This window comes from Pinus tabuliformis, chromosome 1_2, assembly GCF_031772625.1.
Source record: "Pinus tabuliformis cultivar Carrire ecotype Pingquan chromosome 1_2, CPIR1, whole genome shotgun sequence".
Taxonomy (NCBI): Eukaryota; Viridiplantae; Streptophyta; class Pinopsida; order Pinales; family Pinaceae; genus Pinus; species Pinus tabuliformis.
Window position 1 is genome coordinate 152,173,397 of NC_142298.1, and position 21,680 is coordinate 152,195,076.

General features: G+C 37.1%; 1 protein-coding gene across 1 annotated transcript in view; it reads left to right on the forward strand.

Moving 5' to 3' along the window:
- LOC149204961 (pentatricopeptide repeat-containing protein At3g59040-like) overlaps positions 1–11,019 on the forward strand; it is a 278,602-nt gene extending 267,583 nt beyond the window's left edge. The window contains exons 6-7 of the mRNA XM_089394852.1: positions 9,969–10,067; positions 10,159–11,019. Of these exons, the coding sequence (XP_089250978.1) occupies positions 9,969–10,067; positions 10,159–10,576 (517 nt within the window). The 3' untranslated portion in view covers positions 10,577–11,019. The remainder of the gene's footprint in view (positions 1–9,968; positions 10,068–10,158) is intronic.
- The last annotated feature ends 10,661 nt before the right edge of the window (positions 11,020–21,680 follow it).

A 21,680-nucleotide genomic window follows, 5' to 3' on the forward strand; every position in this document is an offset into this window, starting at 1 on the left:
GCAACATTTTAAAATGCTAATCCCTTTTTGTGTTGGTTTGACGCACGGGGGATTTCAACTTTTAATCTCATTGCTTACATAGTACTCCATAACACAACGATCGCCAATTGAGCTACCCCCCATCGGCTTTAAAACGCTAATCCTTGTAGTTATTGCTCTTGTTCTTTTTCATTTTTCGGATCATCTCAACTTTTACATATTGTACATAGGTTTCGAGGAGTCATTCAAGTTCAGTGCTTCCACCATCCCAACCTCAAGCATTATGAAAACAATCAGATAGTAGTGACTTGGATTGGGTACTAAATGTTTAAATAAATTCCTATTCAATCCCCTTCTTAATTTGAAATATGAATTTAATCTCTTTACAAACCAAAGTATTTTATAGTGGTTTTCAACACAGTTGTAAAAAATTGCAAAACCTATTGAGAAGGGAATGCCTTTTATGTTTAACATAGTCATCATTAACAAGAAATATGAGGACAAAAAAACTGCTATAAAGACAGTTCTTTGTCTGATAGATCCTTCATAGACCTTATTAAAAATTGAAAGTAGTTACAGTTAAGTTTCCTAAAGCTAAAGCTCATGTCTAGTGGCCAACAATGGAATGTCATTCAACTCTTTTTTAAAATGGTTAGGATTTTTCATAATTGGTAAGGGTTGTGCATAATACTATAAAGTATAGCTTGTTATACTTACAAGCTTGAAACAACTACAAACGATATATATATATAATTCTCGTCCACAAAAAAAATTGGGGGTGCAATCTAGCCATTCCAAGGACGCATCCCCGTCCCTGTCGTTCCCCATCCCCAAAACTAGTGCAACATAGGTTTAATTAGTATATTAAATTTTATTACCTATATTTTTTAATTTCCAAATTTTATAGTATGTAGAACTTTATGTTTAATTTTATCACCAAAATTTAGTGTTGAATTTTTTTTCTAACTTCAAGGTTGCCAAACTTGAACCAAGTGACTTAGAACTCTACCATAAGCCATAGTCATAATAAAATGGGGCTAAGAAATAAACCTGCCACCATGAAGTAGGATCACAACATGCCACACTTTTTTTTCCTTTCTTAGTTTTTTCGTAAGTGAGACGTATGAGTGTTAGGCTATGCTAATCATGAACACATAATTATTAACCATCCATCAATGACATACCATAGCACCAAAGAGCATATAAACTATTATTCAAAGTATCAAGTGAAAACATCAACATATGATCCAAAGTTCCATCGACCATAAATATGCAACCATGGAGAAAGAACCAAGTACCATGATAATTAACACATAAGCCACTTTTCATCCCATGCTATTAGTATCCAACCCTTGGGGGCTAGAACCATCATACATAAACCATTGTGTAACATCCCAAGCAACACCATGATGAGGTACTACGTTTGAAAATTTTGTAAACCGGAATCCCTACTGCAACAACTGATTAAACTTATCCTATTTGTTAATTTCTGAAACAAACTATTTATTGCTTCCTACAGCAAATATCGAAGCTAATACACTACAACCTACACCAATTAAATAATATGCTCAAAACAAGAACAGAACAATAGTGAAAGATACAACACAAATGACACACTGTTTTTTGGACGAATGTCCTTGGCAAAACCCAATGCGGGAAAACCGGCTCAGCAGCGCTGAGGGTTTTTATTATTATGTAGTAGTTTTCTTAATACAACTTTGGATGCCCTCTCGACAATCTAGTTATAGAGAAATAAATTGGCAGAAGAAATTTGTGAGATTACCTCACTATACCCGGCAAGTTCCGTTGATCTGGCAGTTAAACCAACGTGTCCCGGGCTATTTCTGCACAGCCTCTGCATAGGCCCAACATTAGCCTCTAAGGCTCTGCATCAACTCAACTGGGAATTGATTTGCCTTTTGGAGTAGTTTCTAGCCCTCCTGGCTCAGAAATGTCAACTCCCTCAACAAATCGAACTTCTGCTTGGAGATTTGTGTTGCCTCTGCATGAGCCCTTTTGGCTCAGTGTCAACCTCTGTGTGAGCCCTTCTGGCTCAACATCAACTCCTCCTGGGTCTTGCGTTGCCTCCTTCTGGTGTCTCTCTGCCTCTCTGTTGCGTATCTTGGGCTCTGAAGAAGATACTCCAACCCAACTATCCCTGCCCCTCACTGCACAAGCTTACTATCGATATTCTCCCGGCAGTTGCTCTGCTTCAGAAAATCAAACTTCTGAACTCACTCCGTGTGTCTTTCCAAATGATCTTCAAGCCTCCTTAAATAATCTCCTTGTTAACATTCAACGACCCAGATTAGAAGCTAATCAATGGCTAATATCATTTCTGCTTTATCCTCTCTTCTTCTAGAAGTTACACCCACAGTCTAGATTAATACTCATTAATTATTTTAATTTCTTAAGTTTAGACTTAGGATCCCATTAAAAATAATTAATTATTTTAATAAAACTATTTCTGGGTGGAATTTCCCAAAACGCTTTCTGGGTTCTTTGGAATACATGTGCCCAAGCCTCCCTACAAAATTTGAGACTTAGAGCACATCTGATGCTACCAGAAAATAACACTCCCTCTTAGCGAGGAATGTGCTCTAGCAATGTATCCTGCTGAAGCATCACCTTGTTCTGTAACATCTCCCTCTGCACTGTGAATGTCTGACATGCTGTCCACCAACCACTGCGCAAATGTTGCATATGTACTGGTGTTGACCCTGCCACTGTCAACACTGCATCTGTACTGCAACTCCCTCTGAAATTTTGCATCCATGCTACTGCCGACACTGCCACTGCCAACTGCCCTGCACTGCAAACTGTTGCTGTTGTTGCATCAACAATGGAAAAACATCCAAAATCACTGAACTAACTGTGTTCAGTATGATACCATGTGAATGTTGGAACCTGACTACTGCTAGTCTCTGTGTTGACCCTCTGAATCTTTTGCGTTGTTGCTAAACTCTACTTTGTGCAATCTGCACTGTTGCCAACTCTGTTATGCGTTGTTCAGTCTTTGACGCTCCTAGCCACTGCCACTGTCTCTCCGACACTCCTTGGCACCATCCGACACTAGTCCATCCTGCTACCACAAAACTGAGCTCCCATAGCAAAGTAATGATCCAAGAGGTGGGCTCCTCAAGGATCCTACCCATCTGTAGCTCCTTCGAACTACAACTCTAAATCAGACCACCTCCCTCCTGGAGGTATCTCGGCTATCATGGCGAACTCCTCCTCCTCGATCTTCGTGGGTGCAGCCTTCAGATCGTGGTTCTCATCTTTGTCCTTCTTTCTGAGAGGACACTGTGTTGCGTAGTGACCCATTTCTTGATCTTCGAGACATCCTTCTTCCGCCTCCGCTGCACCTTCGATGTAAAGGCTACATTCTCATCCTCCTCCTTGGGCTTCGACCCACTGCTGCTACTTTTGTCAAGTTTACACTTGACAAATTTCTCCTTAACTCCTCTTGCTTGAGAGCTGCCCACATCTCATCCCAATTCGGCAAAGTCGCCCTGCCCAGGATACTCTGGACAAAGACTTGCCATTCATCTGAGACAGAATTGAGGGCTAGTCTAACCAACTCGAAATCTTGAGGTGTAGACCCCACAGCTGATAACTCATCTCGGGTCTCCTGAAGCTTCGTGAGGAATGGATCCACACGTGCCCCCTTTTGCATCTGAGAAAATCTTAGTTTCTACTCAAGGTACGTCTTTCGTTGCTCGGAAGATCCCTGATACAGCATAGACAACACATCCCACATCTCCTTAGCAGTCCCTCTGCTAGCGATGTGACAGACAACATGATCCTTCACTTCGTCGAGGATCATTCTCTTTGCCTTTGCCATTTATGCCTTGTACTTCTTCAACGGATCTGCATCTGCAGGCACAGCCACCACATTGTCGACATATGTCTTGAGAGCATGCTCATCTAGAAGAAATGACATTCTCGCCTTCTAGATGACGTAGTTGGATGCCCCATCTAACCTGTCCTAATCTCTCAAACCGCTGGTTGCCATTTTTGCCACGAAAACTGTCGAACTGCTCCTCTCTGCTCTTATTGTTGCTGCTCAGTCAATAAGATAATGGACTTCTTGGCAGGAAGTCTACTGAGGAAAGGTTCCCTCACAGTGCTTCTCTTCTCTTCTAACGTCTTTCTACCCAGCAAAACGGTCTGTAGAAAGACTGCGTCCCACAAGCCCTTCCTCATGCTGAGGCTTCAGCGCTGCTCCCTCTGCCACTACAAGATCTCTATCTGGAAGCCCTTCTCTGTCGACTCACTCAGAGAGAGACTGCCTCGAAATTTTGCCCTCCCGGCTTGGATTGTGCAAACCTCTCTAGGAATTCGAACTGTTGCCTCCTGCAGCTTTTTCGACCTCCTTTTCTGCTTAGCGCTATGTTCTCTGGCACTGTTCTTCTTGATTCACCTCCACTAGCTCTGATACCATGTGAAAAATCCGCAAACCGGAATCCCTACCGCAACAACTGATTAAACTTCTCCTATTTGTTAATTTCTGAAACAAATTATTTACTTCTTCCCACAGCAACTATCGAAGCTAATACACTGCAACCTACACCAATTAAATAATATGCCCAAAACAAGAACAGAACAATAGAGAAAGAGACAACACAAATGACACGGTATTTTTTGGACAAATGTCCCCAGAAAAACTCAATGCGAGAAAATCGGTGCAGCAACTCAGAGGGTTTTTATTATTATGCAGTAGTTTTCTGAATACAACTTTGGATGCCCTCCCGACAATCCAGTTATAGAGAAATAAATTGGCAGAAGAAATTTGTGAGATTACCTCACTCTATCTAGCAAGTTTCGATAAATCCGGCAGCTAAACCAACATGTCCCCGACTATTTTTGCGCTGCCTCTGCGTAGGCCCAGCATCAGCCTCTAAGGCTCTATGTCAACTCAACTGGGAATCGATTTTCCTTCCGGAGCAGTTTCCAGCCCTCCCAGCTCAGAAATGTCAGCGCCCTCAGCAAATCAAACTTCTGCTTGGAGATTTGTGCTGCCTCTGCATGAGCCTTCTGGCTCAGCTCAATCCCTCCTGTGTCCTGCGCTGCCTCCTTCTGGTGTCTCTCTACTGCTATCCTGGGCTCTGGAGAAGAAACTCCAACCCAACTATCCCTGCCCCTCACTACGCAAGTTCACTATCGATATTATCCCAGCAACTGCTCTGCTTCAGAAAATCGAGCTTCTAAACTCACTTTGTGTGTCTTTCCAAATGACCCTCAAGCCTCCTTAAATAATCCCCTCGTTGACATTCAATGGCCCAAATTAGAAGCTAGTCAATGGCTAAGATCATTTCTACTTGATCCTCGTCTTCTTCTAGAAGTTATTATTGGAATTTCTAAGTCTAACCTATTAGAAACCCTTCATGTACTTTCTGATTTATTCCTACCTACTTATTCTGTTAATTAACAAGTTATTGACCATGTAAACACTGGAAATAAATACAAGTACATGCTCAACACATTACAGATCATCAACTGAAGGAAACAGAAACAAGCACACAAGTGACATCGTTGTTCTTAGACTAATGTCCCCGGAAAAACCCAATGCGGGAACACCTGTGCAGCGATCTGAGGGTTTTATTATTATGCAATTTTTTGAATACAATCTGGGTGCCAAATCCGGGTCACCCAACAGAGAAAAATCTCGACAGTAGTACCTCTCTACTCGGAAGCAGATATTATGGCTGAAACCCCGGATAAACACTTTGGCAGTTGTACAGCTCCAATCTGCCCCACGAAACCCCAGCGTCAGCCTCTAGGGACTGCATCAGCCTCTCTCTAGCCCAGCATTAGCCCAATGTCACTCTGGCTTGGCCTGCGTCAACCTCTGGAGGAACTGCGTCAGTCCTCTAGCCCTCTACGTCACCCACGCTGGCCCTCTGAGGCACTGCGCAGCTCCTGGCTACCTCTGCATGAGCCCTAACTGGCTCTGCGTGAACCCTTGGCTGCTTCTGCATCCCTCTCTCCGACTACTGCGCCGATCCTCCCGGTTCTATCTCTGCCTCTCTGATTCTATATTTACTGCCCCTCAACGGAAACTCTGATCACTCTCTCAACTTTCTCAGCAAATGCAGCCCCAGAAAGTCGAAATCTTGATCTCTTGGTGTGTTCTCTAGGTGACCATCAAGCTTCCTCTTATACTTTTCTCGTTGACAAATCAACGGCCAAGATTAACTCCCTAATCAATAGATAAGATTAGATCTGGCTTGATCCATGCCTTTTGGACCATTCTAACACAGTGTTATATTAATTAACATTAATATTTTATTTTCCCTAAGTTTAGACTTAGGAACTCCATTAAAAATATTAATTATTCTAATATCTCCCAAACTGTTTAGAATTTTCCCAAACCCTCTCTGGGTATTGGAGATATCATATGCCTTAGTCTCTCCACCAATTTTCGTGGCTAGAGCACATCCGATGCTACCCCAAATCAACAGTTACACCCACAGTTTAGATTAATACCCATTAATTATTTTAATTTCCTAAGTTTAGACTTAGGGTCCCATTAAAAATAATTAATTATTTTAATAAAATTGTTTCTGGGTGGAATTTACCAAAAAGCTTTCTGGGTTCTTTGGAATACATGTGCCCAAGTCTTCTTGCAAAATTTGAGACTTAGAACACATTCGATGCTACCAGAAATCAACAATAGGATCCATAATCCTCATGTAGTATTAAGAGGGTGATTCGTAAATCATCAATCTACTCAACCCAAAAATGTGTCAACTTCAAGCAAATGAAACGTTGTATAACTTAGGTCCATCAGTGGTCTGATATGTTATCCTACAAACCTTGTTATGTGATGAAAACCACAAGTTTTCCTCATAAAATATGAGGGGTAACAAGATCTATCTCCTTGACCCTAGTATGGGCACAACTCTCCAACATCCCTATGCATTTTTGGGAGGATTAAGCTCCCACCCAAATTGGGAACACCTTAAGGGATCTCATTAGCTATCATTGTGGCAAAGATGAAGATGCATTTTTTATTTTTGAATTGCATAAAGGTTTATTTGAGTAAGGAGCTTCCTAACAAGATTCTTCCAAATTGTGATGGATCCCAATAGACTCTAGATTTTGTTGTATGAGAGCACTGCTTTCACTAGCTCATCTAATGGCCACTTGTCCTAATAATTTGGAAAGTTTAGGCAAGTTTCCGATCAAAAGGGGAATCCTCCGAACCTAGGAAGCAACTTAGAAATCACTTGATGCATTCTAGTCTATTTAAAAGAGGTGAAGAAGGAGGTTGCATAAGTGAGGATGTGGGACTTTTCCACTCCTAGCGGACTTGGTTCTAAATGTCCCTCCTGCTAACGAAACAAAATTTGATTGCCTAGATGGTTTGTCTTCTTGGATCCATGGAGTGATTTCGATGTTGATGCAACATGTTTCCCTAGCACCTGATTTTGTGCACCCCTCTCTCATGAGGAAGGTTTGTTGCAACCAATTCTATGGGAGGAGTTGTAAGAAGGTTAGATTGTAGGTAGGGTGGTCCCAACAAAGCCCAAAGAATTAGAAGCCATTCCAAGAAGGAAAAAGCAACCTTTGTGGAGGGCAAAGGTGGCAAGAATGTTAAGATCAAAGGCACCTTTCGATCCAAGAAAAAATACTGAAGTCCCTAGATAAGAAAGTTATATATATATATATATATATATATATATATCAAATTCATATTCAATAATGAAAGCATGAATATATTGATCCATATTCATCATTCATCATTCTAGAATCTACATTGACTTAAAAATTAAATTCATCATTCTAGAATCTAATTAGTACTAAGCAAACTAGACTATAATAGATACTAAAGTCTAAAGATTAGAATAGTAAATTGATATAACTCAAACTCAAGAAGGGTGCTTCTGGGCATCCCCATCAAAAGGGGTACTTTTGGGCTTCCCCCTTTGACGCTTTTGGGGAAACACGTCTCCCACACTAGAGAAACATTTCCCCTTTGACTCCCCAAAAGGAGGAGGTGGGGCAATGTTTCCTTAGACATCCCTGGTCCCAAATGTGTGGGAAGTGCGGAATGCATCCACCCCACGCTGGGGATGTGTCCTATGGAACACTGGAAATTTGTTTGGATCTATTCATGTGCCTCGAAGAGTCATAGAAATGTAAGTAGTAAAAGGAAGTTCTTTGTTTGAATGGTCCCCAAACCATCTCATGGAGGGAAACTACTTCTAAACCTATGAAACCGGATTCGTCCCTCAGGCCCTGCGTGTCTCGAATCCGGCGAAACGAACACGATTCAGGCAGATTCGTGTCCGATTGGGACACTTCAAATCCGGGCGTGTCCTGATCAGTACACTTTGAATCTGAAATGTGTCCCAATCAGGACACTTCGAATCTGGAAATCAAAAACCCGTGCAGTGTTATAAAGGCGTATCTCCTCTTTCTATTTGCACATTCAGTGGTTTAGTTTGTTGTGGGTGTTTGGGAGCAAGGAGCAAAGGGTGTCGGAGATTTTTCAAAGAGATTCAAGCAACAGGTAAGTGCTAGAGCTTGTTAGATTTGATGATGGTGATATTATAGAGGGGTCATCCTCCACACTAGCAGATGCAGAGATGACTTTGGATACAAAGCAAGAGGATGCAGCAGAGGAGAGCAATGGTGACCATGATGATGAGGACAGTGATGTTGATTTTGATAATGACTATGAGGATTGATGACTCATGAGTCATGAGCTACCTACTTCCTTGAGGCTTATACTTGTAGACTTGTAGTTGTAGTTGTTTTGTATTTGCTATTTCTATATGCCATTGGCATTGCACTACCTATGTAAATAGTAACACATTTTGGTTTTGATGACTTAATGAGAAAACTACAATATCTTTATCTTACTATCTTGTCTTTCTCTTATTGGATCATTGATGAATTGAATATGTATTATAAATTTATAATTTATCATTTATCATTTATGTCACAATTGTATTTGTAATTTTGTATGCATAATGTTACTTTGTAAAACTTACATCTAGATGAAGATCTATGTTTGAATCAATGAATTTGTATCATGAATGAGAATTTGTGTAAGAAATATCTAATTTTTAATATATATATATATATCCGAACGTGTCATGTTCATGAGGTCAACGTGTCTATATCCGTCGAATCTCGAATCCCCGTGTCAGGTGACTTAGTTTTAAACATAGAAACACCCTTAATCTTTTGTACTTCTTTACTGTCCATGTAAAACTGCATCCCTCTAATTTTGTACTAATAGAAATATCCGTTTAGAATCTAGATCAGTGGAAAAGATTTGGTCATTTGGCAATATTAGGAAAACCTATGTCATTCGTAACAAGTAGTTTTAACTGAAGGCAGTCTTTCTTGTTTTGCTTGTTTTGAGGTCCAGACTCCACTATGTAAATGATCTTGCCAGATCCTTATGGTAATCTCATGCTTGTTAGAAATTTTAGGATGTCCTAATTTTTCAGCATAGAAACGTTTTATGTGTTCGTAAAGGTCCTCTAAAGGTTCACTCTAAAAGTGAAATTTATAAATATAAAAACTCACCGTCAAACCTTTATTGAAAGAGAATTGCTATTTTGTGAAAGGAACATGCATGGGGAAGAGTGCCCAATTCTTATTGGGAACATTTATGATTTATTCCGTGAAATGTTTCTAAAAGGTTACTCGGGGATAAGGAACATGTTCTCGGTATTGTTGCTCGACTAAAAAAAGGCTATGAAGCTTAGGTAAAGGCTTTCATTTGTTAACAAAATTGAGTTGCAAATATTCTTCTCACCGTGAGTTACTAACATCTCTGCGACTCTTGATTTTGACTTACCTGATGCTGTTGTTAAAAGTTGACAGTTTTTGGTCTTCTTATCTTAGTAAGAGACGGAGTATAGATCCTACTTAGAAGGATATCAAAATCTTATGAAAGGTGTTTCTATATGCATTTTGCTTTTGTATTATTTATATGGACAAATGATAATGTTCCTGTCAATGTGCAGGCCAACACGAAAAGCTTATAACGTCTTGCTCGATGCGTATGCCAATTCTGCATTAGTTGAGGAAGCTAGAACCGTGTTCAAGCGAATGACTAGAGACAAGTATATTCTCCCAACAGTTCCAAAATTAATGGGAAATTTTTTCTAATATGTTATTGAATATATAGTTGATTCCTGATTTAATGATTTGCAGATGCTATCCTGATTTGTGTTCATACACAACTCTATTATCTGCATATGTCAATGCATCTGACATGGAGGGAGCAGAGAAATTTTTCGTCAGATTGAAAAGAGATGGAATTGTGCCAAATGTCGTCACATATGGTACACTAATTAAAGGATATGCAAAGATGAATAATTTAGACAAAATGATGAAAACATACGAGGAAATGCGACTACAGGGAATTAAAGCAAATCAGACTATCTTCACAAACTTGATGGATGCCCATGGTAAGCATATAGATTTTGGAAGTGCTGTAACTTGGTTCAAGGAAATGGTATCTTCGGGATGCAATCCCGATGAGAAAGCAAAAAACATTCTTCTTTCACTGGCCAAAACAGTAGAAGAGAAGCAAGAAGCTTTAGAGCTTGTAGGAAGCTCACAACAATGAAACTTTCTTCACTTGTTTTAACAGAGTGTTCTCCACTTTCATGACTCATCTTCAATGTTATATAAGGGGGAAGGAAAGGGATGCTATTTTTTTCAAGATGAAGATGGATTTGAGAGATTTCTCTGAAGTGGCTTAACCCTTTCTCAGGCTAACGTTCAAAGTTCAAACTTAAAGGAAATTATTCCTTCAAATTGTCATGTGCGAAAGCTGTATTCAAAAAATTGTCATCATTAGTCTTTTAAATTACTCGGCATGGGAGATAATCAAATTGGATTCGGAAATAAAAACTTGAAATATTTGTGAAGAGTAACAGTAGGGGAGGATAAACATCTTCTTCATGAAGATTTTGAAGGAAGGTGATAATAGACTAATAAAAAAAAACTTAGCTTTTTGAATTGTAAGGAACCTTGAATTATTATATACATAGAAATGATGAACGTGTTTATGGCATTCTATTAATAAATTAATGTATAGTCTAACTTATAGACAAAAAGGTTTTTTTTTCAAAGCATTTTTCTAGTTAATTTTAATCAGGATCTGGTAGAGATTTTTAAAACTTGAGTTTAAATTGTTTAATCTGTAGAATTCGAGTGTCCCACGGGTTTTTCAGGGTGCTAAATCCATTTATGTATTCAAAAATGTATTTTAAATAACAAAAAATCACAATTTTGCTTGAGATTTTATCACCATATTCCGATGAAAATGTCATTTTATTTATAAGTTAGACTATGCCAATAAACTAATATAAATGATAAAAAAGTGTTGAAATGGGTAGTCACTATAATATTTTTTCCTCCTGATAAATTATATATGGTATCGACCACCATAGAAAACTTTGCATAGGATATCAATTCATATTAAACCAGTGGAGACTGGAGAGGGAAGAATTACACATTGAGCAGTTGAAAGGGATCTCCAATGGCCATCTAGCGGAAAGTGTAAAGCGCATTCCGAATGCACCCGACCAAACTATAAAGCATATAGGTGTCATGGTGGGTTGTTGCCCACTCAACAAAGCCCATATGGCTGCCCTACGTGAGTTTTTGCCTACCGAACATTAAAGAGTTCTCCTGGTAGTGAAGTTTATCATTATTTCTCACACACGCTTACAGTAATTGGTCTCAAAAATATAACAAAAAAGTGCATTACTTCCCATGTATTCGTTATCTAAATCTAATCATAATGCTTGTGCGTGCACCGAATAGCATTGCACTTTTGTATGAATGTGATTTGTTAAAACAGATTCTTTTTGTGCAAATATTTTCATGATTCTATTGCTAGAATTGGATTGAAGTTATTGAATTTGGAATTTGGCATGCCAGGATAAAAGGGGTAATGAAGGTGGAACGACTAACCACTTTAGATTCATTTAATAGGGGTAATGAAGATGGAACGATTAACCATTTTAGATTCATTTAATTTAAAGATCTATCTTAAAGTACGGATCTAACATGAAGATTCAAATTTGAGTCTTGTGTGCCAAGCCATGTAGCAATCAAATCCTACCCAGGACTACCTAAGTCTAGTTTGTTGGAACTATAGAGGTTACCCTTAGAGGAGGGGACCTGGGGTAGGGCCTATTGCAAGAGGTAGAGACATAATTTGTCTCACAAAAACTCATGAACATGATGGTTGTAAAACTCCTATGTTTGATGGTTATTTGAAATTATCACTTTGGAACGAGGCAGCAGAAAATGACAAAGGGTATGGAGGAATATTGGTTTTAGTGAAAGAAAAATAAGGTCGTCACATTCAGTTAGTGAAAGAAGATACAAATAAACAATATTTATAGTTCAAAATAACAGAAAATGAAAACCACATAAGAATTGCAGCATGCTATTTTGCGTGTCAAGTTTCAAAAACTTACAAAAATAAGGGGCTAGATAGCAAAGACCCATATGTAGCTTTAAAGCAAGATATTGTCATATATTCTCAGTAGGGAGAAGTGTTTTTAGTGGGAGATTTCAATGCTAAAACAACAAATCAACAAGCTGGTATTTTTTGTTGCAAAGAAGATCACAATCCTATCTGGCTCATTGGGGAGGAGAATCCTCAATGGTTGAGATGTTTAGAAGATGACAAAGTTAGCAATCATTTTGGAGAGGAGTTGCTCACGTTGTGGTGCTTTCAACTTAATTATCTACAATGGTCTAGATAGATGGAAAAGGTTTGGGAAGTTCACTTGCAACACATACAATGGGGCAAGTGTTGTTGACTACATTATTTGTTCACAAAGCTTAATAGAAATAGATGAAGTTAAGATTGGAGAGATATGTGGGACTTAAAATCATACCTAACCCAATTTATATAAAGTTATCTTGGTTGGAAGAAAGGCAACATAGGAGGAAAACCCAATGTTCTCGACAATCGATATCAAGGGGAAAAATTCTTCTAACACAAGAAATTTGCACTATCTTCATAACAATGTTGGAGAGATCAATTCAGAAGGGGAAGAGTGGTTCCCAAACCCTCAATAGTCATGAGTTAACAAATATAATTCAGAGTGCACTTGACATTAGGGGATTTTTGAGGTCTAAAATGGGCCTTCTAAGGAAATTATAAAATAAGATTAGATTACATCATCAAATTTTAGAGGGGAAAAAGAAAAAATTGTTTTTCCAACTTATCTCCTTATGGGTTTACTCAAATTTTGAGTGGAAACACTAGTTGGATGAAAAAATCAGTTCCTCATTCAAGAAGTACCCATGTTGCATACTTTCGAAAGACCTTACTACACGAAAAATGAGAAATACATGAAAAACATAATTGCAATCATGTTTTTCATGTATTTCTCATTTTTTGTGTAGCGGGGTCGATCAAAAGTATGCAACGCGGGTACTCATTTGATGAGGAATTAAATTTTGCATCTAATGAGTGTTCCTGATCAAAATTTGAGTAAAACTTTAGGGAGGTAAGTTGAAAAAAGTAGTTTTATTATTTTATTATTTTTTAATCTTTTTACTTTTTTACTCCAAAAATGGTGAATCGTCCCCCATGGTTCATCACCATCTTGAATCCTATTGGTTCTTATCAAGTTTATTTTGGTTGTAAATTTTTCTTAGGAGGCTCATTTTAGACCTCAAAAGTCCCCTAATGGAAGTGCAAAAAAGCAAAAAATAGGAAATATGAATCAAATTGTTTCCTTGTAAATGCTTGGTTTGATGAGGAATGCAAATGGCGAGGAAAAAGGAAGGTGAGGAGAAGATGAATGTAAAGTTATATAAGCATATTTTAAAAAAGAAAAAAGATGAGTTCATGCAAACAAGGCAAGAAGAGTTAATATATCTAGGCAAGAATAACCCAAAGCTTTTTTTGGCAAGAACTTCAACCAAAGAAGAAGCAAATTGAAAATAATATTACAACCAATCAATGGTTTGACTATGTAAGACAACTCTATGAGAAATAATCAAAGGATGAGCCTCCTCCCAGGATCAACACAACTACAAAAATTTTCACATTATAGGAAGTGGAGACAGGAATTAAGAAGTTGAAAACAGGAAAGGCAAAGGACTTGGTTGAACTTCAATAAAGTGGGGAATGAACATTCTTGCACTGCACATCATGGAAATATTCAACGTCATTCGGCAAGGATTCCCAAGAGGTTGGACAACTAGTCTAGCAATACCCCTTTTTAAAAGTGGAGACATTAATAATCCTTCCAACTATAGAACCATTATGCTTAATCCTTTATTCGCAAAGCTCTTCAGTGACATGCTAGAAAATAGAATCAGCAAGTGGGTGGAAGTGAAAGAAAAGAGGGCAAAAGGGCAAGCAAGTTTTAGGCCAAAACATTCTACAGTGTTAATTTTAGTTATGTTCTATGCTTAGAGCAATTTATTTCAATATTCATAGTTAACTCAATATCTTTTCCAGATTAGCAATCACATCAGCATTAAAGTAAATTGCAGATAGAACATAAGCATAGATCGCAGAAGACAAGCCAAGACAAGAGGACACAAGATGTGGCACTAGCCAGGGACAAACCCCAATGTGGGGAAACCCTTGATCAATTCTTCTTATATGTTCTTCAATAGTTCAGCAGAGAGAGAGAGAGATAGTACATATACAACCGAAGTCAACACATTGACTTATCTAAATAAGAGCATAGATGATACATGAGGTAGTTGAACTTAGTTGAAGACATGCTGGTTCAATTGATTCTCCAAGGTGACTCCATCACCTATCATTGTGTTGCACCTCGTCATTAAGCTCCACCTCATTGTGCTACACCACGCTGCACCCATCGTCACTATGTTGGACCTCATTACCATGTTGCACACATCATACTGCTACACCTTATGCTGCACCTTCCTGTACTGCAACATCTTGTTGTACCTTATCATCTTGCTGCCTCATATTGTACCTCATTGCACTGCATCATGTACCATTGCTTTCCTATGTGCCATTGTTGCACCATGTTGCCACATTGTTGTCCCATGTGCTTGCAGCATCATGCTTGCCACCATGTGCTTTCTGCACCTTGCCCAATGTGCTTGCAGCACCATGCTTGCCACCATGTGCTTGCTGCACCTTGCCCAATGTGCTTGCAGCACCATGCTTGCCACCATGTGCTTGTTGTACCTTGCTTACCGTACTATTGTCCCAATTGGCTATTGTTGCACCATGTCATGTTGTTGTCCCATTTGTTAGCATGCCATTGTTGTTGTCCCAATTGTTATTGTCCCATTATTGTTGTTGTCCCAATTGTTAGCATACCATTGCTGTTGTCCCATCATTGTTGTTGTCCCAATTGTTGGCATTGTTGTGACTACACTTTTGGTTAGAGTATGTGCCACTGCCCTTAACCCAACACACAACAAGACTAGCCCTCTAGTGTTGCGGCCAGCCTTGAAGAGGCTCCTCACATGCCACGTTATCCTCTCAACGCAGCCATGAAATAACTCCAACAGCTTGCTATGGCCTATGGCCTAGCTTGCTGTAGCTTTCACCCTCCTCAACATGCCCAAACAACCACTCAAATTCCTGTGTTTAGCTTCCCTCTACTCGACCTAGCAACCTGCTTTCCATCCATCAATTCGGTCACTTGAAGTGGCCTGCGGCTAAGGCATCATGGATCGTAGTAACCCTCCTTGATTGTGGCTAGGGCTTGTAGAGACCAGTGTATAGGGCAGTGTGTAGGCTTCCTTCTTGACTGCGTCTAGGGCTTATAGAGATCAGCGTATAGGGAAACGTGTAGGCTTCTTTCTTGACTATGCCTAGGGCTTGTAGAGACTAGCGTATAGGGCAGCGTGTAGCCCTCCTTCTTGATTGCGTCTAGGTCTCATACTAGGGCTCCTTACCTTCTGCGTTTAGGGCTTCCTCTCTTAGATTTCTCTTCCACTAAAACCCAGAACAAGTGGAGAGAAATCAAGAGTGAAGTGTGTGTAAAATGACTCTCAAGTCATCTCCTTTTATACTAAAACGTTGAGCACATGTAGGGGTAATTTGGTTGTTGGCCAACCTTGACGAATTGTCTTATAACACAAATAAATTCATAACTCCATGAATACTTATCGGAATCGGATGATCTTTAGATCAATCCTACGCCTCTCGGTGAGAGGGATCAAAGAAAAATATCAGTTGCCATAAATAAGATGGCCCACATGGAGTTTGGCCCTAGTTTCCAATTTTAACAATCATGGTATCACGTTGAGACACATTATTGAAAAGGTTTTGGGGAGAAAGAAGAAGTATTTTGTTGCTTTGTTGACTTCAAAAAGGCATTTGACACAGTCCCTAGAGATAAATTGTGGAGTAGAATGGAAGAACTTGAAATTCCTTTGCATTATAGAGCCATTGTCCATAGGCTTGATGAAGATGTGAAAGTCAAAATTAGAACTTCGGTAGGCATTTCAGAAAGCTTTAGAAGTGGCATCGGAGTCAAGCAAGGTTGCCCTTTATCCCCTACTCTTTTTGGTTTATCTATTGATAAATTGGAAGAGTGGCTAAATCTGCAAGGTGGGGATGGTGTTCGGTTGGGGGAGTTTGTGATAAAGCTTCTCTTATATGTTGATGACCTTGTATTGATTGTTAAATCGGCCCAAGGATTGCAGATGCACCTATATGCCCTTGATCAATTTTGTAAAGCAGTGGGGATGCAAGTCAATTCCAGCAAGACCAAAATAATGATTTTCTCAAATAAAAAGAAGTAGAGCCAGCATATGTTCTTCTTTGAAAACAACATTCTTGAAGAAGTAAACGAATACAAGTACCTCAGGATTGATTTCAATAATAAACTTAATTGGGAGAACTGCATAAAGAAGAGAATTTTAGGAGGGTGGAAAGCATTACATGCTCTTCAAAACAGATGTAGAGAGGCAGAGTTATGGGATTGGAAAATGATTAAAGTGCTATTTGGGCTCCTAGTTTGTCCAGTGATATTATATGGGTGTGAATTGTGGGCTAGCAGCATCTTTGTTTCAAAATGGAAGCAAATTGAGAAAATCCAAAAACACTTGATCCTGAGCAAGTTTAAAATAAAAAGTTTGGTTCCTTATGATATAATGTTGAGTGAAACAAGAGCAACTCCCATCGGAGCAATTGTTATGGTGCGTCTCATAAGGTACCTACAAAGAATTGAGCAAATAGGATACAAAGAATTGAGCAAATAGGAGAAGATAGATGGCCTAAAGTTATCTTTAATGAAGGAATGAGTAAAAGAAAGAAATCATGGATGAGACAAAACAAAAAAATTGATGCAAAAATGGAATATTTACCTCAATGCATGTCCCACAAATAGCAAGGAGTTAAAGAGTTTTGTTATGAAGAAGTTTTGTAACCATATATGGGGAAAAGAGTTGGGTAGAGAAAAGAAGTATTATGTTCAGGAATTCAACCTCACTTGTGATCTCCAACAAAAAGAGTACATTGGAGCTAGCATTCTATGGAGAAGAAAGATTCTTATTACTAAATTAAAAACTAACTTGCATCAATTATGGTGCGAAACAAGTCGGTGGAAAAGACCTAAAGAAGCCTGGGAAGAACGGGTGTGTACTTTTTTCACTTCTGCGGTAATGGAATTGGAAAAACATTTCATTTTGGAATGTGATGTTTTCAGAGACATCAGAGACAGTTACGGCAGTATGTTAACATCGGTTCCTTGGCATTGTCTTTTCAATGAGGGGACTGTTAGAAGGTTGGGTCTGCTCATCATTAATTTGAATAACATAAGGATTGAATTGCAAAATGAAAAAAGCAAGGAAGTTGGTGGTCTCATAGACTATTTCTAGTCTCGTGGACATTAAAATTTCATTCATTCATGAACTGAGAGGCATCAAATTTCTTCACGTGCAAACTTCTTTAAAGTGCAAAATACAATGTGTAATTTTTCATTATTTAAATTGTCTTTTTGAATGCTATATAGAGTATATATAGGACCAAACAAATATTTTAACCATAAAAACTTATTTTTTTTCATGATATATACATGACTTTTTTTAAATGATATATAATATACACATAATTGCCATTAAAATATTTTACATAACATGTGCATCGAGATATCTTATGAGGGAAAATTAAAATGTTTTTTTTTATTATTAATATATTTTTAAGTATGTGTCAATATTAATTTATTTTTAAGTATGTGTCAATATTAATTCGTATTAAAATATTTTATTGATAACCTACATTGAATATTGTGTTCTATATATAGATATACAGGAAGTTGATATTGACATAAATTAGTTAACATAAATTTTCAAATGGTTTATTTAAATGTTAATATTTAAACATCTTACTCACATTTTTTATTACTTCTAATTACTTTACAACATATTCATTTTTTATTATTATAGTTAACATTATTTTTCTATTTAGAGGGGAATTTTTTTTTAAAGGATGGACAAATTTACACATCCCTCTCATATTGGGCTATAAAATGAGCGTCGCGGCTCAATCAATTTAAATTCATTTTAATTCCACTTTTAATTGGATAAAAAAGAGAAGTGTTTTTAAATTATTGAGGTTAAAATGGATTTAGTTTATTTTAATTGATTATTATTATTAAATTTAAGTTCATCTTAATTCCACTTTTAATTGGATAAAAAAAGAAATGTGTTTAAATTATTGAGGTCAGATGGATTTAGATTATTTTAATTGATTATTATTATTATTATTTTAATTTGAATACATTTTTTTTAAATTGATTATTAACATTAAGTTCTGGGAACCACTATCTCATGTTGTATATGCACCTCTTACTCTTATATATATATATATATATATATATATATAAAGATTGGTAGTTAAAATGTGGCTTGATAATTGGTTAATAGGTTTCTAGTTTTAATGTCAATTGGATCTAGCATTCGTGGTTGTGAGTTATGACTATTAACCTCCCCATCCAGATTCAATCCCAATGAGTGACATGTTTATGGTTTTAATTGAGATACTATGGTGTTGCCATGGTACTAGCAACCCCACTCTTGTCTTTGGGTTGAGAAGAAGATTCAAACTAGGGACCTACTACCACAACATTGGCCAATCACCAAGTGAGAGAACTATATATATAGAGAGATGGGTTAGTACAATTTATTGTTGCCAATTTTTATAAGACAAAAGATCATAATTTCTATTAGATTATAAAATTGAAGATTGTGTATATATTCATATCTTGTTTTTGATAGATTATTATGTTTTGTGTATGCTTTTCAAAGTCATGATACTTCAAATCTTCAAGAGAAATATCAATTTTATAAAAAAAATATTTATTAAAATATTTATTATATGATTGAAAAAAATTAATGATATATATTTATGTCGTAAGGCGTTCCCCTCTGAGAAAAAAATCCACTAGCTTCCACTTTGCACTTTTTTGTACCATTAGATCCATTGTTAAACGATTGAGAGTTTTTCCATCGTTAGATCCATTGTTTTAATTGTCAGCCAAATCTTGATTTATGCAACCGTTCAAATACTTCTCTTCATCACATTATTAGATTTGCTATTATTTTAGTAAACCAAATAGTAGACATTGAAACTCATCGTCATTCATTCCAATTTGGAAATAAATTGAATATTTCAACGTATATCGAGGTTAGGTGGTCACGTTGGTGGGAAGTACATAGTAGGTTGTTGTGTTGTTGAATTGTAGTAGTGACATTTAACGGCATTGGCACTAACCAATTCGTCCATCGCACTTTACAGTTTTCCAATATATAAATTTTCCATTGCACACATTGTTTGCATATATTGACGTTTTAATGCGCTCACTCAAATCTCTCTAATCCCCAAAAGTCACAAGCAAATGATCAATATATTTTTATTGGAAATATTGTTGTAGGTGTTGTGAAGTTCGTATATTTTTATTGAAATTACTTTCTTTTTCAAGATCAAATATGAAAATGAAGACGAGAAATAGAAGAATGAGGGTAGTGAATCGTCTATATGCATCGTTTCTTCTTCTATAGAAAGCAGGAAGATTGCGAAATAAACTGGCAAAAGATTGTAGAATGAACGAGTAAGAGGTGGACAATTTCAATGTGATTGGGCAATGCTTTCATGTATGAAAAGGAGGATGAAAAAAAATGACAATAGTGACTCAACCAGTTGCACCACTCCTTGGTCATGTACCCAGCGAAAAGAGAATGCAGAATGAGCAATGATAGGGAAAGATTTAAGAAGGATTAAGTAGCGACACCATTTTCTCATCTTTTACAGTTTTAGAGTGCGGTTAGATATTGTTATGATAATTATATTAGGAAAATATATTGGTTTGTCACTCTTTGGTGATGCCCAAAGTATCATTTAGGTAGAGAGATATTAGTTAATAATAATGGAACTGGTAAACAAGTTTCCTGCGGTCTGTTTGATGTGCTTACACTGAATATATCAAAATACAGTGGCGAAAATGAGTATTTCCTTTTCTAATTTGTAAACTAAATGTGCCGAAATAAATTATATAACAAAGAATTCCATCACATTCGTCATGCAGTTGTATTAAGATGCCATGATCATTTGTTGAACATTAAACAATTGAAGTGGACAATGGAGGAGCCTATCTATTTCCTTTTTGAGCTGGACTGTGAGGGTGCTTATCTATCTCCCCTCTGATTGCTTCTACTATAAAACTTCTCGTTCCACTTGGATTGTTTAGTAAACTCAGTGACGTGTTGAATATCACACGTTGATTGTTGTATGTTGCTAGAAAACTTCTCCTAGTTCCACTTGGATTGTTTAGTAAACTCAGTAATGTGTTGAATCTCACATGTTGGATTGTTGTATGTTGCAGTTATGGACAACTTGTCACGTGCTTGCTTCAACTCTTGTGTCATCAAAATGTGATTTAATAAAAAGAATGGTACTTCAAAATATTCGAAAATTTTATTAGTTGTATTCAGCCCACAGTTGGTGCCATCTAGAGATTTAGAGAATTGCCGGTGGAATAAATATTGACCCACTTGGATATTTGTAATTAGATATTTAAAAAATCAATAGTAACTATCAGTGAAACGTCTAGGCCAAATTGTATAAAATAATACTCTTTCTGAGAAATAGTTTATTGTCGTGACGCATTCTTTGTTGTGCTATAAATTTTTGAGAGTTAAAAGTTAAATTCCTATGTTTTTATTTTTATTCTTAATAGATTTAGAGAATTGCCGCTTGAAAAAATTGAACTATCTACAAATTTGTATGTAGATATTTAGAAATTCCATATCAAGAACTTGTATTTAGATATTTAGAAATTCCATATCAAGAAGTTGTAGTGTTCTATATATGTGAGAAAAGTACCACGGCATCTTTTAAGGTGAAATTGGTTAAAATAAAAAGCATTTAAAGAAAATATTTTTGACTGTCAATTTTTTTATATAATATTGTATAGTACGAGTTGTAGAGTTAAAAAGACCAATTTTTATTCTCAATTATGTTTTCCCCTGTGAAAAAAAAATAAAAAATTTAATAATAATTAAAAAAATTACAAATATAAATAAATTTTTTTAATTGAATTTTTTTTTGGTAAAGTAAGAGTGGAGCTCTCAATTAACCAAAAAAAGATTACATATAATACACGTCTTTACAAGTGTAAAGACCAACAAAAGACAGACCCGTTGATGATAAACAAACAACAGGGTCAACAAAACCCAAATCTTTACACACAAAAACA